Source organism: Polypterus senegalus, chromosome 13 (assembly GCF_016835505.1).
Source record: "Polypterus senegalus isolate Bchr_013 chromosome 13, ASM1683550v1, whole genome shotgun sequence".
Taxonomy (NCBI): domain Eukaryota; kingdom Metazoa; phylum Chordata; class Cladistia; order Polypteriformes; family Polypteridae; genus Polypterus; species Polypterus senegalus.
The window spans coordinates 94,414,508-94,436,105 of record NC_053166.1 but is presented as its reverse complement, the minus strand read 5'-3'; the positions used below and the strand labels follow the sequence as shown (position 1 = coordinate 94,436,105).

Genomic DNA, 21,598 nt, shown 5'->3' with positions numbered 1-21,598 from the left:
ATTTTCAGAAGCAGAGCTACATTGGCCAGTGTAGGTAATCTATACTAATAAAAGGCAAAGCCCTCACTCACTCACTCACTGACTCATCACTAATTCTCCAACTTCCCGTGTGGGTGGAAGGCTGAAATTTGGCAGGTTCATTCCTTACAGCTTCCTTACAAAAGTTGGGCAGGTTTTATATCGAAATTCTACGCGTAATGGTCATAACTGGAAGCTGTTTTCTCCATTTACTGTAATGGAGATGAGCTTCAACGCCGTGGGGGCGGAGTTTCGTGTGACATCATCACGCCTCCCACGTAATCACACAGTACATAGAAAACCAGGAAGACCTCAAAAAAGCGCTGAAGAAAACATGCATTATATAATTGAGAAGGCAGCGAAACAATAAGAAGCGGCGAAAGTGACATACACAACCATATTCATGAGTTCTGCTACTACGGAAACAAAGCACGATGTAAACCTACACTTTAAATTAAGTTCATAGACAGGCTGCGCTGGCGCTTGTAATTTAGTGCCTGCCCATATAAGGCCGTCCGTCAGCGGAAATCCAATAGCAAACTCCCACTAAATATTCACGGGTGAAGGAGTGTGTTTATGGAGAGGAAGATGAGATGGTCAGGGTGGTGTTTGACACAAACTCAGCTTAAACTGCGAGAGAAAGTTTTAAGTGCCAGGACTAAGGTAACATTAAATACAGCCATGGACATAGCACGAGATGGCACCAGCACAGCTGGGAACCTTCGATGCATGTACACCGGCGGCTCACGTGAACTGACGCAGTGCACAGATAAAAGCAACAGTTCCAAAGAGCTGAACAAAACCGAATTACACAATTGAAAAGGCAGCAAAAATATGAAGCGCCTGATAACAAGCATATTCATAAATCCAGCTACTGCGAAACAAAGCACACGGTGGAAAAGTCAATGTCCCGCTAAAGGAAGACAGTGTAAAAAAACGTGCATGCAGTGTGTCAGGTCTCAGATAAAGAAGAAGACGAGCTGTTTATTGATGCAGTAAGAAACTAATCGATGAATGAAACCTGTCATCTTTACAACGATTGACAAACACGGAATGTAACTTGAACACAACACATCCTACAAATACGAACCTGATTGAAAGAAATAATGATAATCAAATCCTTGATGACAGCAACACTCAGTAACACTCACAAAACAAATACTGTATATTGACAGTCATGTTACGCTATTTTTAAAATGTTCCCTTTTCTTTTCTAGCTTTTTAACACACTACTTCTCGCTATGATACGCGGGTATATATATATGTATATATATATATCCCGATCTACATACTCGAATAATGGATACTTTATTCGCCATCAATGATTGTTTTGGTAAAGCCATACTCAGTGTATTCATTAGATGAACGGTAAAAAGTAAGAGCGAGGGAGGATGACTTATTGAGGCATGCAGGCTGTAGTCTTGCGCCAACTCTATCTGAATTGCGATCACATTTGAAAAAATATATCTTTTCAAGTTCTATTTAGTCCATATGTGTCAAACTCAAGGACCATGGGCCACATCCGGCCCGCGAGATCATTTTATATACTGCATTATTGTTATTAATGGCCCGGGTATATGAAGCGCTGGTAACACAATAAACTACAGATCCCATAATGCAGCGCTTCAGCTGCCTTGCCCAAACACTTACCGTTAATCAAGTCTAGCTTATGATGCTGCAAGTTATTGCGAAGCTAGCTCACACGATGCTGAGAGAAAAGTTGATTCTGAAAATAGAGCCTTTAAAACCGATGGGAGGCTGAGTATATGTTTACTGAACCCGTGTGTCTCATTTGTGGAGCTAATGTGGCTGTAATTACAGAATTTAATCTAAGACGGCACTATGAAACAAAACATCAGGGTAACCTGAAAGACCTGAATGCAATGCAGAAGATACAGAAAGCAGAATAATTAAATAAGAATCTGACACTTCAGCGGACGTTTTACCGTGCACAATCACAAAGTGATTTCAAGTGAAGCTGCTTTTATGGGAGACACAAATGCACCAGTGCAACTTGCCCCACTTTCCCTGTTGCCAAGTAATGTTAAACCAAGTCGTCACTACGGTGTTCCCAAATACGCACTTTGCTGATAAACTGAGCGCACTGAGTTTGCACGGCGCTTTGGTGACTTTGAAGAACAAAAAAAGTCCGCCTACATGCGGCTCGAACCTTGTGCATGTTTGGTAGCACATATCTGTGTGAGAAGCTCTTCTCAGTGATAAAGACTAACAAAACAGCACACAGGAGTCGCCTCACTGATGAGCACCTGCAATCCATCCTGAGAATCTCTACAACACAGAACCTCACAGCAAACAGAAACGAACCTGTTGCCAAAAAAAGATGCCAGGCGTCCAGCTCTAAAATGACATATGAGCAAAGACAACTGAATGATTTGATTTGTTATTGCTGAAAGGAACACATTTTAATTATATTTCCAGGTTTTGTTATGCAGCATGTTCATATTTGAATTTGTATAATTTTGACAGGATATATTTTTATGGAGAGCAAAATCTTTTGGGATATTTAAAATCTAAGTTTATTTTTTATATAAAATTACATAAGAGTAAAGAAATTTGAATGTTTGTTCTTTTAACGTTTACTTTATTTCTAACTTGTATAATTTAGACAGGATATATTTTTATGGAGAGCAAAATATTATAAGTTGTTTAAGGTTTGAGTTGATTTATTCAGGAATAATATTCCTGTCTGTTTTACCATTCCTACCAAAGATATTTCTGTCGACTAAATAAAAATTCCTTCTATTTAAAATTTAAATACTGTAGAACTTGAACAAATATGATAGTTCATAATATCCACGCAGACTTGCACGTAAGAGCGGAGTTATCCGTTTTAACAAGCAGCGTATTGCACTGATACGAAATAGCTGTGTGTGTATATATGTAGATATGTATGTATATGTATATATATGTTTATATATGTGTGTGTGTATGTATATATATATATATATGTGTGTATATATGTGTGTGTATGTATGTATGTGTGTATGTATATGTATGTGTATATATGTAGATATATATATATGTATGTATATATATATATATGACAACAACACTCATCACTCATAACAGTGACAAAACAATTACATTGACAATCATGTTACGTTATTTTCAAAATGTTTCCTTTTCTTTTCATTGCTTCTTTAACACACTACTTCTCCGCTGCGAAGCGCGGGTATTTTGCTAGTAACATTATAAAAGAATGACACATTGACAGAGAAGATTTAACTGTCTGTTAAAAAAACATGCAAACTTTTGAGCAAGTAACATCTCCAAAGATGTCCACCCATGTATGAAAAAATCAGCTCACACAGACAATCCAAAAAGTTGTTTATTTAGCACAAGTTAGAACTCAGGTTAGAGGGCAAATGTGTCATTTATTTATTAGATATTTTTTTTGTTTAATAATGAATGGAAAATACAGTTTTAATAAAATGTTATCAGTAAAAACAACATGTGACAAGCAGTTCGTAGAGCAAGTCTCACAATGAAATAGGTCTGGGTACATATCAGTCTCACTTGCTAAAGACAGCTCAACAACCTTAAAAAGGATCTAAGTGAGATACTGGGTCAATATAGGTATTAGCAAACCAAATGCCCTTAATGGACACAGTGGCCTCCTCTTGGTTGTCTAACTTCCAATGTTTTAATGATTTTTGGGGTGTGCAAATATTCGTAGGCAACACTAAGATTTTAAAAATAAAATACATAAATGAGCAAGTGCATTTTAAAGACGCTTTCTGTTTGTTCCCACAGCTATCATTACTTACTGTAAGTGATTCCCTTCGTCTGGAATACTCTATCACTTCAGTGAATGTGAACGGAATCTCAGATCAGCCTCCAGGCCTTTTTAATTCCCATTGGGATCTTCAGCAAAAGGAACAGTAGAAACAACAGCATGCAAGATTGAAGCTTGTTTAAACATAAAATTGAAAGCCTCCTTCAATTTTTCACAATGTACTATTGTGATGTTTAAGTATTGCACACTTCTACCTTTTTCAGTCACACTGCAAAAACATAAATAAAAATTGTAAATATCAATACATTATTGCATACATATAATACTGAGAGCATAACAAAAGAAGTGTGAGCAAGAAAACTCTCAGATTACTGGTTCAGTTATGGCTCATTTCAAGCATATCTGCCAGGAAGAAGCCCTACAAGAATGACATGTACAACATGTTCTTGACCCTTGGAGGCCAGATACTGAAACTTCCACTCCAAGAAATCATAAGAAATGGAAGACAGTCTCATTAGAGGATGGTGATCCCAAGTGTATGAGGGTGAGATTTACGAAGTGCTGAATTTTTTAAGGTTTGGCTTGATCCCAAAACACGTGGATCTTCTATAACCAGATATTCAAGGGTGTGTTCATTCTAGCAGTTTGACATACTCATTGTTCTAATGTCTACTATGGAGGGACTCCCAGACTAAACTAGTGTTTATGCTGACAGCACAGTTGTGTTGCCTGTATACTGCATGGTCCAAAAGCAAGTTATTTAGCAGCCACATTTTGCATTTTTCAATTCAATATTAACAAGTATTTTTATACTGCTGGCCAGGGAAGGGGGACTATAGTTTTCCTTAACACTATGGTTGCATGAAAAACCAATATGTAATATATAACTCTATACAATAAGTTGGGAACTGAGCAGAAAAAATGGGGTCCATTGTCAGAAGGCTGACTTCAAAACAAATAGCAACTTGCAAACTTTAAAATTTGAACAGCTAGAGTCACTTCGTTTTTCATAACCTCAGTTCCTACACATGCTAGTACAGCACTGTGTTTGTCATAAACTTGTAGGGATTTAGTAGCACACTTTAGTGGTTGACTTTGGCTAGTTCACGATTTCCACATAGTTGGCTGGGTACAGGCCAAGCTGTCCACAGTTAGTAATGCCCTTGCACCAGCCCTGCTCATCTTCATCTTCAACTTTCAGGAACTCCTCCCCTATAAATAAAGGGATGAATAAATAAATAAATACAGTAAGAAACTTAAAACTTACTGTATTGTGAATACAAAAAGATTAACTTATAGATAGATAGATAGATAGATAGATAGATAGATAGATAGATAGATAGATAGATAGATAGATAGATAGATAGATAGATAGATATGCATATATAAAACAATTATAACAGGAACTCTTCATTCAAAGTCTTAATAATCCATTTTTATAACATAGGAAAAAGAGGTTGACACACAAGGCTATGAATGTACAACAAATACACAAAAATAGGATTATACTTGTGTAAAGCACTGGATTAAATAACAAATTCAACACAGTTAATACTGAACTTGGGCGGCACGGTGGCGCAGTGGTAGCGCTGCTGCCTCACAGTTAGGAGACCTGGGTTCGCTTCCAGGTCCTCCCTGTGTCTGAGTGGGTTTCCTCCGGGCGCTCCGGTTTCCTCCCACAGTCTAAAGACATGCAGGTTAGGTTTATTGGCGATTCTAAATTGGCCCTAGTGTGTGCTTGGTGTTTGTGTGTGCTCTGTGTTGGCTGGGATTGGCTCCAGCAGACCCCCGTGACCCTGTGTTCGGATTCAGCGGGTTGGTAAATGGATGGGTAATTCTGAACTTTTGTAAATGAAGTCCCCTTTTGTTTCCATCATTTCAATAAAAGTTTTAATCAAAAATAAACACAAAAGCAAAGTGTCCAAGTTCAGTGAACAATTCCAGAAAAATAACCTGATATTCAAAGCTAATAACACCTTTTCGCCATGTTAGAAAAATTGACTGTAAATTTTAAATTTGGATATTAAGCTCATGGAAAGCACAATACACAAGAGTTTATCAGCACGACTGGCTGTCTTCATTTTAATGTTCTTATTCACTGACAATTACTAATATTTGGCTAGTGTAGAGAATCCGATTAACCAAACATACATACCTCTCAAGTCAAGGTAGAAGCATGAAAAAACACAAAAATATGCAGTAAGTACCTCACAGACAATGTCTGATTTGGCAATCAAATCGAGGTCTCTAAAAGTAGCAAATCAAAAAAAAGTTATTGAAGTTGTCCCCTTGGTGGTGCTGTAGCTACTGTGTCTGCGTGTGTGTGTGTTTATCTCAGTCAATTAATATCACAAAGGCCAATACCTGTCATTACCTTAAAACAATGTTTCTGCTTTTTTCTTTCTTAGAGATTATAAATATATAATTTTGAGAGTTTCAAGAAATGCTAAAAATGTATTAAGAAATGCTTGTTTTTTTTATCTTTTTGTGTAATGGAATTATTTTGCTGTCTGTATTCTAATGTCTATTTTATGTGGTATCAAAAATATGTGATGATTTTTAAAGAAAAAAGTTCACAAAAAAGCTTTTGTTATTATGCTATTTCACCTATCATGTTAGAGCTACTAATATATGACAGAACTTTGCATTCATTCCATCTTTTCTTTTTAAACTGAGTTGTGTGACTCTAAGGAGCAACTAAAATCTTCTGTCTTCCATAAAATAGACACTGCTTCATTTCTGTTGATTCTTAACCTTATTTTTCTACTTATCTGTCAGTGTATTTCTTATACCTGTATACCGCAGGAGTATGAACTTGCACCTTCACCCAAAAATCAAGAACCTTGAGAAAGAGGTAAGCAGTTTCCATGTGAAAATAAGCCATAGCATTTAACCTTTTTCCCTAAAGAAAACATCCATAACTGTGAGCTACTATTACAGAAGAAACAAACACACCTAGGTATGAAAAGAGTTTCCAGACAAAAACCTTGGTGAAACATTTCCGACAATTAAAACCATTGCGGCGTGGCACTGAGCCAACATCCTGGGTTTGAATTCCATGCTCCCACATTTACATGTGGAGTCTGGTCATTCTCACTGTTCCTTTGCGAGTTTTCCTCCCACATCCAAAGGACATATTTGTTAGTTTAACTGCCCATCTCAAACTGTTCCCAGTGTTACTGTTGATGTCTCTGTGAGTGGGATCTGCAATGCATAGTTTCCCCTTCTTGTGCCAAGTGCTACCACGATAGGTTATGGTCCCTTATGACATTGGATTAAGCAGGTTTGAGAATGTTATATTATGCTAAAACTAAACTGAACAACATAATTAAAATGCAGGATGGAAAAAAAGAAAAACTCTATAAACTGTGACAAGAAGAGGTAGTGAAACACCTGTAGAAACTCCATGGGACAAATGGTGAAACGTAATTGATTTGAAATCCAATCATACTAATAAATGTAATTTTCTGAAAAGTGATGCAATGACATATAAATCTTTGACACATATTCTCTGCTAATGAAAGTATTTTTATTTTTGCATTATATTAAAGGAGGTGATGGTAACCAAATAAACAAAAAAGGCAAGGTTAATGCTGATGGCTGCTATGTTGGTTTGGCTGGTTTGGTCAGGAAGCATTACATATTACGCAAATGAAACACTAAAAAGTTGTAACAGATGACATGAGCTGAGCTCCTCAGCATGGTAAAGTTTTTGTTTTCTCTCTTCTGTCCTTGAACATACGAGGCCTCATGTATAAATGTTGCGCTCACTTTGAGATGTATAAAAACTAAACTTGGCCTAAAGACATGCAAATTTTCACAGCAGCCTCACACCATGAGTCTGCACTTATCTTCTAGGTTTCACAAACTGGCAGAAACCAGTATCAAAGCAATGCTGTTTCTCTGTTGTTTCCCTTTCTTTTTTAGATTCACATCCATGACATGGGCTTTATCGAATACAGCAAAATTAATTGTATATCATTTACAAATTTAAGGCACTTGATTTTAATTATTCTGTAACAATATAATGGTGTACAGAATGGCCAAGTGATTCTAAATACCGTAGCTGCTTTAGCATTGTTGCTCTCAGGGCACCAGCTCCACAGGTTGTGTCGAGAGCACAGAGGATACAGCTTCCAGTCCTGAAGGACATTTATAGCACTCACTGCTTCAGGAAAGCCACCAGCAACTGCACTGATTCCACTTACCGATGCCACAGTCTATTTGAACTTCTCTCATCCAGCAAATGCTTCAGAGCTTTTCTTGCATGGACCTTAAGGCTCAGAAACAGTTTCATCCCAAGAGCTATAAACACACTCAATTAGTCCATCAAGTGCTCCCGGTAGAACTGTTTGTACGTATAAGTACAATTATCTCACTGTAAACTTGCACTACAACTGCAATATTGCACAACCTGAGCCACTTTTTGAACCATATGCACTATCTGCACTGTATGTACATGTTTATTGTACTTATGCTTTCATATTGTATATTTTTCTTTTTTTTATCATTTTGTAGGAAAATAAGATTATGGAGGAGTTGCATAATGAATCTCATTTTACCATACAATAACAATAAAGGATTCAATTCAGTTCAATAGAAGACAGTGCATATTTACAGATGATTATGATTGGCTTCTAAGTTGATTTATATTTCCAAGAGCTGTGTGCGGTTAGAATACTAGGTACTAGGGTACTTGACATCATTTTTATGATGAAATGCATTAAAGTATATATATTACACTTTACAAATAAATTGTTAACTTCATTTAAATAATGTACACTGTTAATGATTAAACATGTGGGGGCATGGTGGCACAGTAGTAACGATGAGCTGGTGCCCTATCCTGGGTTTGTTTCAGAGCCTTGCGCTCTGTGCTTGCTGCAACTGGAACAACCCTGGATGGATGGATGGACTAACTAAACATGTATAACAAAGATTTATCAATTTTTCTTAAAAGTTTTAAAGAATCAGGGTTCTAAGCTTGCAGCTGGTTTTGATTTATTACAGATAATTATTGTGTGGCGATTAGATACATGGAGAAAGAAAGCGGAAGGACTGGAATTGCGGGTTGGTACATTTGACAGACACAGTACTACTGCAATAAATTATACCATCTAGGGTCATACGCATCACAGCAGGCATCTTGTAGAAGACAGGAACAATCCCTGGGCAGGACGACAGCTCATTGCTACCGCCGTGTCACCATGACCCCACATGTTTAATACACTTTAATGCACTTCTTCATGATAATCATATCAAGTATACATCTTAGTATTCTAAAATGTTCAAGGAGTTGTAATATCATGAATGTTACGTATTCTGCGTGGAGATCAGTGTCGGCCATCTGAACACTTTTTTTTTTAAACTCTTTTTTTAAATGTGCTTTTACCATTGCCTTTTAACAAAACACTGAATGGAAGTGGCTATTTATATTGATTTGCATATTCAAATATGCAAAATTCTGGGAGGAGTCAGAGTAGGGATGTAGGCACACATATGTGCATTAAAATTCATACTGATTGGGAAGTGCGTGCAGTTTTATGCATCTGATGTTTTTGTGTGTATGCGCATTTCTGTTTTTGTTCATACACCATGTTTTAGTGTAAATTCTATGCACAATGTTACAAATGAGGCCCAAGTTCCTGTACTACAAAATGACACCAGCTACTAATAATTCTTGGTAAACTACACAAAATGCACAGAAATTATTGTTAGATTACTACAAAAGGTTTACACGTCATGTGCACAGGGCTTCATATCATTGATTTCCAAAACCTCTTAATTTACAGCCAAGTAGAAAACTCACACTAGTCCTTATTTCACATGATACAGTCCAAGATTTTAGCATATGACTAAAGCCAGTGGCACATTACATGACTTCTAGTCAGATAGGATGTCAAACCTAATGGCTGCAGTTGATGGATCTCGATGCCTTCAGCAAACTAGATTACACAACTACAAATATCAGAGGATAACAAATAAAAGCACTATCACACTACAGTTTTTTTCCAGTCCATTTGGTTTTTTGGACTTTATTTGCATAATCTTAGTGAGTCAGGGGCAGTCTTGATGTGGTCAACTGATTTTTCAGTTATAAAGTTTGGCCTTTTTCAGTGACTCAGTCAGAGTGGTTTGCAGCGCACCTCAACTAAATAAAACAGGTCTGATTTTGTCTCAAGTCATAGGGGAAGGTCTGTGTGTGTGTGTGTGAGACCTGACAACCAATGATCACTCAACGGGAGGTACAATGAATAGAATGCGGGAATGAGGATTAAGGGACACAGATGTTTTGGACCATGCAAACACAATAGACATTCATCGGTCTGATATATTGTGCTTGTGATACAGAATGGAAATAGGTCACAATAGGAATTAACAGAAATAGAAAACAGAATGGAAAAAAGGACACATTCAGGAATTAACAGAAATGGGCAATGGAATGGAAAAAGGACAGTTAGGACTGAGATTGTTGCTGAACTTGTATACCTTGAAAACATTTGTACAGCCACCCGTGCTGTCAGGCAGCATGTTATTTGGCTGTTATCAAGATCACAATACTTTACAAATTTGAAGACGTGCTGAAAAGTTATGTCAAAATCATGTCATTTGTCATCCCTTGCAATTTTCAACTCTTTGTAATCTAACATCCTCTGGCGACAACATTAACCGCTGCAATCATTAGGTTTGACATCCCCTCCAACTAGAACTCATGTAATGTGTCGTTAACCACAATCTAGATCCCTTTATTTTCCTTTTTCAGCTCTGTTATAGCACAACAAACATGAGACATCAGGCAGATGAGTCTATGTTTTGTTTATGTAGTCCAAAACATCTGTGTTCTTTCATTTCTCACGATCATACTCCTTGGTTGTCAGCCTTCGCATTCACACAAGTCAGTTCATATGACTGAGTCACTGTGAATTTCAAACTACATGAATGGCATGCACAGCCACTGTCCCCAAGTTGCCAAGATAATGTAAGTGAAATATGTGACTGAAAATTGCTGGAAAAGTGGGACAAGAGTGGAAAGGATTTACAGTTGTAAAAGCTTTCTTGTACTCCCTAAAACACAGAAAAGCAGTTTTAACAAAGAATTTAAAATTCATGAAAAAGAGATTTGTACTTGTCCCAGAGCAAGAACTCATAGCAGATACTGAAAAATCAATGTCAAATACAAGCAACTTTAACAAGTAGCACAGTTAATACTGTTGACACCTCACAGAGCTTGCACTCTGATTTGAATCAAAGTTGGAGTCCCTTGTACCTGTACATTGTGTTTCCTCAATGTGATTTTTGTGGATGTACTGACATAATTTTAGTTTCTCCCACAATCTAAAAAACATACAGTCAGGTTAGCTGTCCTGGTTTGGCAGAGAGTTGCTTTTTATCATAAAGTTATTCTTTTGTTTTTATTTCTCTCTAGTCCTGCATTGGTTTCTGCTTTATAATTACTACTGTTTGGATAGACTTTAGCTTCCTATGAACCTGTTGTGTATAAAGCAGTTTAGTAAAGGAATGCATGGATGGATGAAATTTATCCCCTTTGAAAGGATAGGGGTCGATTTGGTGGGACCCTGGAGCCCTCAACCCGTGGCCACAAGTATATCCTAGTCATGGTGGACTATGCCACCCGGTACCCAGAGGCGGTTCCCCGCGCCCGCTAATACTAAAAGCATCGCACGGAACTGGTTAATTGTTTTCCGCGTGGGCATACCCAAGGAGGTCCTCACGGACCAGGGTACGCCCTTCACTTCGGATACGCTCAAGGAGGTAGCCAAATTACTGCAGATAAAGCACCTGAAAGCGTCAGTCTATCACCCGCAAACTGACGGGTTGGTGAGCGATTTAATATAAGCAGATATAGTCAGCGGACGGCAGGAACTGGGACCAGCTCCTCCCGCCGTGCTTTTGCCTACCGGGAGGTACCCCAGGCCTCTACAGGCTTCTCCCCTTTGAATTACTATACGGGCGACAACCCCGGGAATCCTCGACATCCTAAAAGAAGGCTACGCGCAACTGCGCCGACCACTCACAAAGATAGGCCCCTCCTAAAAGAGCACGGACTCGTGCGCAAGCAGCGCAGGCCCGGTGTTACAACCGCAACTCCGCCCTCAGGGAGTTATGGCAAGGGCCTTACGAGGTTAAGGAGAGAAAGGACTCGCCGACTATTTGGTGAAACAGCCCAATGAGAGGATCTATCATCAACCTGTTAAAGCCCTGAGAGATAGAGAGGAGCTAGGTCACTCTCCCTTTCGCAAGCACAACTGCCCTTACCTCGGCGAAGAGCTGACCCCAAGCAGCGGCAGGAGTTAGCCCAAACACTCCGAGCCATCCCCGAGGTAGTGAGCGAGTCACCCGCCGGACCGCGCTGATTGAGCACATATAGTATCGTCCGGAGAGGCCCTACCGACTCCGGAGGCAAAACGCAGAGGTCGAACTGGAGGTGAAACGATGTTACATGGACATAATGAAGAGAGCCATAGTCCCTGGTAGCCCTATTGTCCTCGTCTCCAAGCCAGACGGCTCCTGGAGGTTCTGTAATGACTTTAGACGCCTGAATCAGATCTCCAAGTTCGATACCCCATACCTCCTTGAGCGGCTGGGTACGGCTCGTATCTGACTACCCTTGACATGACAAAAGGGTATTGGCAAATTCCTTTAACGGCATCCGCAAAGGAGAAAACGGCCTTTAGCACCCCTAGCGGGCACTGGCAGTACAAGGTCCTCCCATTTGGGCTATCCAACGCCTGGTAGATAGATGAAGCCCCACCAGTCCTATAGCGCCGCTTACCTGGATACGTTGTCATCTATTCCGCACCTGGGAGGAGCATCTACTGCAGGTAGCTGTCCTCCTAACACTGGCTAGCCGCCTCCGCATAAACCCCGGAAGTGTTTTTGGATTAAAGGAGGCCAAATATTTAGGCTACCTCGTGGGACAAGGACAGGTGCGCCACAGAGCTCCAAAGTTATAGAATGGCCCCGTCCGAGTACAGGTGCAGGCTTTCTTGGGGCTTGCGGGTTACTACCGGTTTGTTCCTCGTTTCTCAAAGAGCAGCACCCTTGACTGACCTGACAAAAAGGGCGCCCCCTATACGTGGTGTGGACCGACAAAGCAGAACACGCGCTCAGTGACCTAAAGAAGGCCCTAACGCCGGCACCTGTGTTACGGGGCCGATTTTGGGCTCCCGCTTATTCTTTGAGCCAAAGCGCCGATGGTGTCGAGCACCCTGTGATGTGACCCGCACGCTGCAGTGGAGAGGGAGGCCTTGGCCATTAAGTGGGCAAACCTCCGTTACTACCTGCTGGGTCGCGAATTGCTCTGGTGACTGATCACGCTGCACTTCAGTGGATGTCCCTACACAAAGAGTCGAATCCGCTGGTATATATATCACTTATCGGCGGGCACCCTTCAGGCCAATGCCGATGCCCTCTCGTATTCACGACCTCTCGGTTAGGTCCGCCCACCTGACGGTCCTGGGCTAAGGGGGATCGTGGTCACGCGACGCCAGTAGGAGGCAGCGGATTGATTCGATAGCACCTGGGAAACCACTGCGCCGCCAGGGAATGGTGGGGTATTAACTTTCTCCCTCTGCTTCCTCATAGAAAGAAAGACCTTCCTGCACCATAGGCCTGGATTGATGCGATACTTCCGCCCTTCCTCCGCCATCTTGCCCTGACGCCATCCTTCCCATCCTCCCTTGCGGTCCTTCCCGCATTCCTCCACTTCGGCTCCTCCCCAATAAAATGCCGCGACGCCAGGAGTATATATATAATATATATATATATACATTTGTGTGTGGCAGTGACAATTTACATTCCACCCAGGCCAGATTCTGGTCTCACTCCAATTGCTGCCAAGATATGGGTAAAAACCTTGTCAATCTTCAAAAAATTCAGTTACAGCACATCACTTTTTAAACTTTTAAATAGCAACTTCAATGATAGCTATTTTCACAAACCCTCAGACAACAAGTATCTAGTTTGTAAAGACTATTTTGAATTGATATCTTCTCATTCCGAGAGCACAGAGAGTTAGAGAGAGGGAGCATAAATAAATGTAGTTGGAGACAAGCAGAGTAATGCACATAAACCATAGACTAGACTTTTTTTGTAGAATTAATTTTTTTAACACTGTATTTATTTTACTTATTGTTGCCATAACTATCTGGGAAATTTAATGTATCTGTGCATTTCAAAAAATGGTGACTCAACTTCAGGCATTATATAAAAAAGTGGAATTCAGAATAAGCTATTCACAAAACAACAAAAGAACTGTAAAAAGTCAGTTTTGGGTCAGAAATATTACTCTCATTAGCTAACTAATTATGTGTGAAATGTTGATGTGACAGCAAAGCTATAGTGTGTTAAAAAGACTGGAAAAAGAATACTAACTGGTGACTTTTGGAACATTACAATTCACATCCAGCGAAGAGCCACACAATTCTATTTCAAAACATAAGTGGTTATAGATGTAGGCCTGCTGTGCTTTCACTTCCATCTTAGACATTTTTTAAATTATTTTTGATATCATCAGAGCTTTGATGGCATCTGGCTAACACAATGAGATCTTGCATTTCCAATACATTTTTGCTCACATTTGAACATACAGTAGTTGAAATTTTTCTGTACTGAAAAACTGTAAAAAGTCTATGTAGACACAAAGAGTGCAGAAAAACACTGAGATTCAGTAAAGCCATTGTTCATCTGAGATGAACCCATAGCAGTTTGACTGTAGTTGGGCCTTGATCTGTCTGTCCTAGTCTCGGAATTCACACCCCTAATGTAAATATTTGTCACTGAAAACAAGGCACAGGAACTTTACATTTGCTCAGTAGCTTCAGGTGACGAATTCTTGTGACCTTTTTTGCAAATTAAGTAGTTACAATAGGCTTATTAAATAGGAAAGTTAGAATGCAGGATATGGTCATCCACCATGCAAGGAACAAATAGCATCAAGCTATAGATAACAAAGATAGTTTAAAGTGTTCATGCTATACTTCCTTAAATTAAAACAGATGTTAACATTTAGATATATATTATCTTGAGTATAGATGAGTGACTGGATAGGTTGGCCAGAATAGAAATTTCAGAATGCTGACCCAAAATTTTACATTTTCCACAATATCATCCCCAAACAGGTTTCATTTTCTGGTCCTCCACTAGCAATTGGCCTTAACCACATGCAGCATATCCATCTACTTTTCACGACACGCTCATCCTCTGAACTTGTTTAGTTTGTTTAAGTTAGTTAGTTTAAGGTTCATCAAGAGATGGAGCCTACAGTCAGCAGTACAGGCAGCAGTTCTGGAGCTTACCTGAAAGAAATGCTAATTGATGTAAAGGATATAACAGTATATTACTGAACATTTTATTGTACTTGACCCTCTAAAATGGCTCAAACAGAGTTGAGTATGCTTGTATACAGTATGTGTAAAAAGTATTCCTGGGTCACAGATGAAAGAAGCCACTCTGCCTCATTCAGGCAAGATGGAGTTGTAATAATGTGTTTATTAATTTGTTGCAAGGAATCCTTTGTTATGGTAAAATAATTATGATACACTTTGTATTTACACTAATACTTATGTTATTGTGGTTGTGTATGGGGTTTAAAGTGCTGCAACGCCCCCTTTAGAGGTCACACAATGTAATAGCAAATTTCTCATGTGAAAAAATGCACTCCTAAAATTAATTACTACATCTAATACCCAAACCTAGAATCAGATCAAGTGCAAAATGATTAGAATATCATTATAGTGGATCTTAAAGGAATCTGTCTGGTTTAAACCTCAGACATGTAGTCTGCTTTCCTTTTTATTGTTGAAGTGTATGTTACCATCTTGCCTAGATTGAAAGACCTAAATGATGCCTTCAGAAAGAATGTTATAGATGAATATGAGTCTGGGACGGAATTTAAAAAGATCTCCAAGAAGTTGGAAACCAATCATTCCAATGTCTGGAAGATCATCTACAAGTTGAGAAGATTTCAAACAGCTTCCAGCTTGTTCAGGACAGGTCACCCCAGCAGGTTAAGCACCAGAACATAAGCTGCTGAAAGAAGTCTCTAATAACACCAAAATTTAATCACAGCAGGTATAGTTAGTTTTTGCCAATGCTGATATAAAAGCACACAGGTATACAATTAGAAAAAGGCTGCAACAATTAGATTTACAAGTTTGCCCAGAAACACCTACACAAAGACCAGGGACCTCATGTATAAATGGTGAGTACACACAAAAATATTGTGTACACTCGTTTCCACACTCACATCACGGTGTATAAAAATTAAACTTGGTGTAAACCCACACACATTCTCATGATAGCACAATCCATTTTGCAAACTGATGGCACCCAGCATCAAAGCAGTGCCACTTTTCCTGTGTGGTTTCCCTTTCTTTTTTAGATTTACATCCCTGACACGGGTTTATCAAATATACTGAAATTAACCGCATATTGTTTATAAATTTAAGGCATCTGATTGTAATCAAACTATAACAATATAATGATCCATGGAATGGCCAAACTATCCCAAATACCATAGTTGCTTTAGCGTTGTTACTACTCAGTGCACCAGTCAGAGCATTTTAACCCACTGTATCTGAGTGTGGAATCACAACTGTACAGCAACTAATCAGAAAGCTGTACACCAGATTGTGCCAAGAGTGCGTAGGATTATCGGGATACAGCATCTAACCTTGGAGAACATTTATAGCACACGCTGCCTCAGGCATGTGCACAGTCTATTTGGACTTCTCCCATTTGGCAATCGCTTCAGAGCCTTTCTTGTAAGGACCTTGTGGTTCAAAAATAGTTTCATCCCAAGACCTCTAAACGCACTCAATCAGTCCATCATATGCTCCTGGTAGAACTGTTTGTACTTATAAGTACAATTACCTCACTATAAACTTGCACTACAGTTGTAATGTTGCACAACCTGAGCCACTTTATGAACCATTTGCACTATCTCCACTATATGTACATGTATATTGTACTTATGCTTTCATATTGCATATTTTCATTTTTTTATCATATTAATATTATTGTTATTTTATCATTTTATAGGAAAATACGTTTATGAATAATTTGCATATTGAATCTCATTGTACCATATAATAACAAGAAAGGAATTCAATTCAATTTAATAGAAGAGAGTGCATATTTACAGATGATGACAATTGGTTTCTAAGTCAATTTAGATTTCCAAGAGCTATCGTCTTGGAGCTCTTGATATCATTTTTAAGATGAAATGCATTAAAGTATGTATACTGCGTTATACAGATAAAAGTGGACCTTCCAACAGGACACTGACTCTAAACATACTTGTTAATTCATCAAGGAATAGCTGAAAAGAAAGAAATTAAGGGTTCTAAAATGGCCAAGTTAAAACCAGAATCTGACTCCTATTAAGATGCTGCGTGGAGAATTGAAATAGACTGTGCATGCAAGACAGACCGTCAAACATCGCATGGCTGAAAGAATTCTCCATAGATGAGTGAGAAAAACTTTACCAGTCAGAGATTGGTAGATAGTTATAAGAAACACAAACTTGAGGTTGTTTCTGCCAAAATGTGCGATACTGGCAATTAGTGTCAAGGGTATACTTACTTTTTCATAGACCAAAATGGAAGGATGATTTTCAAGTCAAATTTTCAATGTTTTTTCTTTCATTACATTACTTTAATCTAAAGTCACCACTTAAATGAAGATCAAACCTTGATATGTCCACATATGTTAAAAAATAAGCATTTCATGTGACTGTATATCAAAAATGCATTAATTTTCAATTTGTTTTAAACCTTTTATTACAACATTATATTATATAAGGTTAAGTATTTTCAATATATTTTTGTGGGATATGTAATTTCTTTGTGCTATTGCAATCACCAAAGATTCTAAATTGCCCTGAAAAGGGTGCTATGTAAATATTGAATGTAAGTTCTAATACTTTCATAAGTTAACCACTCTCCTTGTTTCTTTTGGTTTCTTTTCTTAAAGTGAATATTATTATTTATTTATATTTTTAACACTTTGTACTGGTATTATAAAATGGCACAAATGACAACGGCAAAAATCATATTAAGTTTAGTTAAAGTTGTATATTAATGACTGGGCTAATATGAAGAATGTAAAGAAAAACAGTAAAACACCTAATTTTCTTCTAATAGTGTCACTTACACTTATTGAAAACTATAGTGAAACAGTCTTTTTACAGATTGAGAGGAAATTTTGCCATTGTCATTTGTGCCATTTTATAATACCAGTACAAGATAGATAGATAGATAGATAGATAGATATATAGATAGATAGATAGATAGATATATAGATAGATAGATTGTTTGTCTGTTTATTTACCTGTTTGTAAATAACCAACTAAGCTCTTTAACAGAGAATCTAACTTGCTCTTGAAATCCTTACTATTCTGAAAAAGCACATATTGGTTAAAAATGAAAGAAAAGGAAAGGCTGAGGAAAAACATGAATTTAAAAGAAAAAAATTAAGAAAAATGGACATTATAATATTATAGCTTGAAGTGCAACTTTGGTTAGCTGTAATAAAGCACTCTGTATGGACAGTTGACAGTGATATCATTTGAACATTTGAATGATTGAATATCACTGCCTATCATGTTTCTCATGACATTCAATTACTGAAATATGATTTCCTCCTGTCTAAACACAAGATGATTGTACAATAATTGATTCAATCGCTTTTTTTATAAAGTGGGAGAATATTGAGGGCTCATATAAGTTATCACTAGCTTCTTAGAGCACTCGTACATGAATTTTGTCAAGTTACTTGATTTTAGCTTTTTAAAAATCATAGTACCACTTCCCTCTGTGATTTCCAAACTGTTTACTACATCATTAACATTTTCAGCAACTACTGTGATATTTCCATCTGTCTCCACACAATGAGGTTCATCCCAGGCTATTACAATAAGACTTTATTTACTGCATCTTCTCAAAATGAGTCTTATTGAAATTAAATTTAATAGTTGATATTTTGAGGTTGGACACAGTGGTTGATTACATCATTGGATGTATGTTCATGTGATCTACTATTTATGAGACATTCCCAATTTATGCACGGCTATTCAAATGCAAGCTAAATTGTGTACAGAGAAAAAGGGAAATATCATATTATAAATGTCTGGAATCAAACATCTGAGGTTTTCAGTCCTTCAAGCATTCCTGTAAACACACCCACCTCATTTAAATGGCTGCAGTAATCATTACAAGTCAAATGTTCTTGCAATTTAATTCAAATATCATTTAAGTTGTTCAAAATTTATACCTTCTTACATTTTGAAAAGTACAAGCTGAAGAATAAATTGGCTTCCAAAGTGGGCAAGTTATTAGAAAGTGATGATAATCAAAAATAAAAAGGCATGATGGAACTGGCAAAAAAGACATTTTTTATCCATTGACATTTATTTTTTTTTTTAAATGGTAAATATTGCTATTCGATGTGCTGTCAACATCATGGTAAATAAATTAGTTTTTTGTCCAGATTAGTAAACTTAAAAAATGAGTAAAAATAGAACAGTTATTTAAACAACAAAAGTGCAGTTATTGCACTGGCTTCATGAGCCCATATTTAAAAATAAAAGAGTGAAAATCCACTTCCATAAGGTATACTGTGGAACAGTTAAATAGATGGTATGGTTCAGTTCACATTGGACATATTGTTAACTGGCAGGTGACTAAGCATAAAAAATAAGAAATCCGGGCTTCAAAATTGTAAAAAGTGAATTTGTTAAAATCAAGGACTCTTGTTCTAATACATGCTACCAAATAAGACACATTTAGGTGAGTGCACCACAAAGTAGACTGTTATTTGCATGTTTTCTGTGTCAACCTTACAAGTACTATACATCCAATAAAGCTATAAGCACAAACGTTATGTATAATTTATGTGAAGTGTAAAAGAAAGAAACAGAGCTAAAAGAGATCAGATCACATCACATCATAAAATAGAAAAAAAAACAGCAAAGGAACTGGTTATAGACTTTCACCACACAAAAGAAGCTCTTATGTCCAGTCACTATTCAGGGAGTGGATGTTGAGGTGGTGCACTCCTACATAAACTTGGGGGTACACATCAATGATAGGTTGGACTGGTCTTGGAATACAGAGGAACTTTATAAGAAAGGGCAGAACCGTCTCATCTTCCTTAAGAGACTGCATTCCTTTAAATGGGGAAGTGACATCTTTCACATCATCTACACTGTAATCTGCTGAGATGGTAACATCACTTCAAGAGAGGACCCACCGAATTAAGAAGCTAATAAAAATGGCAGGGTCAGTTATGGGATACACTTTGAGCCCCTGGAAGTAGTAGCAAAGGAGAGAATTAAAACAAAACTGAGTGCCATTATGAACAATGCTGCAAATCCATTCCCTGAGACACTAACACTGAGCACTTTTGGCCAACAAATTATTCAGTAAAAGTGTGTCAAGGAACGCTACTGGAGACCCTTCATGCCAATAGCAATACACCAGTATATGCCACACTGTGACTGTGAATGCCAGGTCAGAAGTTTTCTTTCTTTTTAAAATGTTCTTCCTTTTTAGACATTTTGGTGTGTGTTCAGACCATAATGTGTGTGTGTGTGCATATATATTTATTTATCTATCTATTTATGCATTTATTTATTTAAAGAGCTTCTGTAAAAAAGTTCCATTTGGGGACAAATAAAATTCTAACTAATCTAAACTAATCTAATACCTGATCACTAGTTCTGGGCATGTGAACTCACACTTTTAAAGAAAAATGTAACAAGCTCTAGAAATTCACTGCCTCTGGCCTACACCTTTTGCACACTTTACCTTTCGTTATATGAAAAGACATTTCATCGGGGCTCTGCACTGTAGTCTTAAAGCAGGACTCTCATTAGCATGTGTCGGTTATCAGAAAAGAATGGGATATTTCCTAACTGTGTGAAGTGGGTCACCAGCAAATGGAAAAGTTCCTTAGCTGTGTGAAGTAGGGCACCATCAGACAAAAGGGAGATGCTGGTTAGTGAGGAAGACAAAGACTGGAAGGAAGACATGGTAAATGCAGCAGCTGATGGGCAGAGGGAGCGAGAGCGCGGCAGAGCAATCCAGCAGTAAGCTAAGTGGAAAGCACAGCAGGAGTGGTCCAGCAGAGGTCCATTTTATCAGGATGGCACATGCCAACTATTTCATTGCAGTTTCATACAGTTGGTCTGTTAACTGGCATTAAAAATATTGCATCCTCTTCAATTTTGGTCTTTAATTTCACACTCCAGCACAACCTCCCAGCAAAACCGACTTATGTTTTTGTTGAGCATCTAAACAAATCTGGCCAACTCAATTGCCTGGCTGCCACTCAACAAATTTGAAAGAAACAGTACATATGTGGTCTTCTCTCGCTTCATTTTCCTTAACTCAATTACACAGCAGCCAGGCAAGCAGGAAGGCAGGCAATAGAGGACCTCTACTGGTAGACAAGGGCATCTGAAAGTTACCTGCTTTAAAGCTGAGCTCATCCACCTCCTGACCACTGTAGTCATACAGCGCTCTCACTCGAACCCCAGGCCCGCTATAGCTGCAGGAAAACACAGGTGAGGCGTTAACTCTCTCAGTACTGCTAAAGCAGGCACAAATAAGTAGCTGTCGATGATTAAAATGAAAGACTTGAATGTCTAAGAACCAAATGGTGGATGAACCAAAGTAGAAAGAAAAAGGCCCTGTAGGAGATTCCTGGTGGATGAATGCAGCTTTGCAAAGTTTAGAATTGTGAAAGCAAAGTGAGTAAAGGTGGAGATGTCTCAGTAGCTTCCCTCAGGGGAAACAGACC

At 38.2% G+C, this 21,598-nt stretch overlaps 1 protein-coding gene across 2 annotated transcripts in view; it reads right to left on the bottom strand.

The window, feature by feature from the left end:
• Positions 1 to 3,703: 3,703 nt before the first annotated feature.
• Positions 3,704 to 21,598, bottom strand: part of si:ch211-51c14.1 (protein kinase C and casein kinase substrate in neurons protein 3) — a 60,624-nt gene continuing 42,729 nt past the window's right edge. Inside the window, exons 9-10 of one of the 2 annotated variants that reach the window (XM_039774258.1) lie at positions 21,267 to 21,346; positions 3,704 to 4,987 (exon numbers count right to left, since the gene is read on the bottom strand). In XM_039774258.1, coding sequence (XP_039630192.1) covers positions 4,875 to 4,987; positions 21,267 to 21,346 — 193 coding nt within the window. In that variant the 3' untranslated portion in view covers positions 3,704 to 4,874. The remainder of the gene's footprint in view (positions 4,988 to 21,266; positions 21,347 to 21,598) is intronic. The other variant, XM_039774259.1, reaches the window with a different exon arrangement.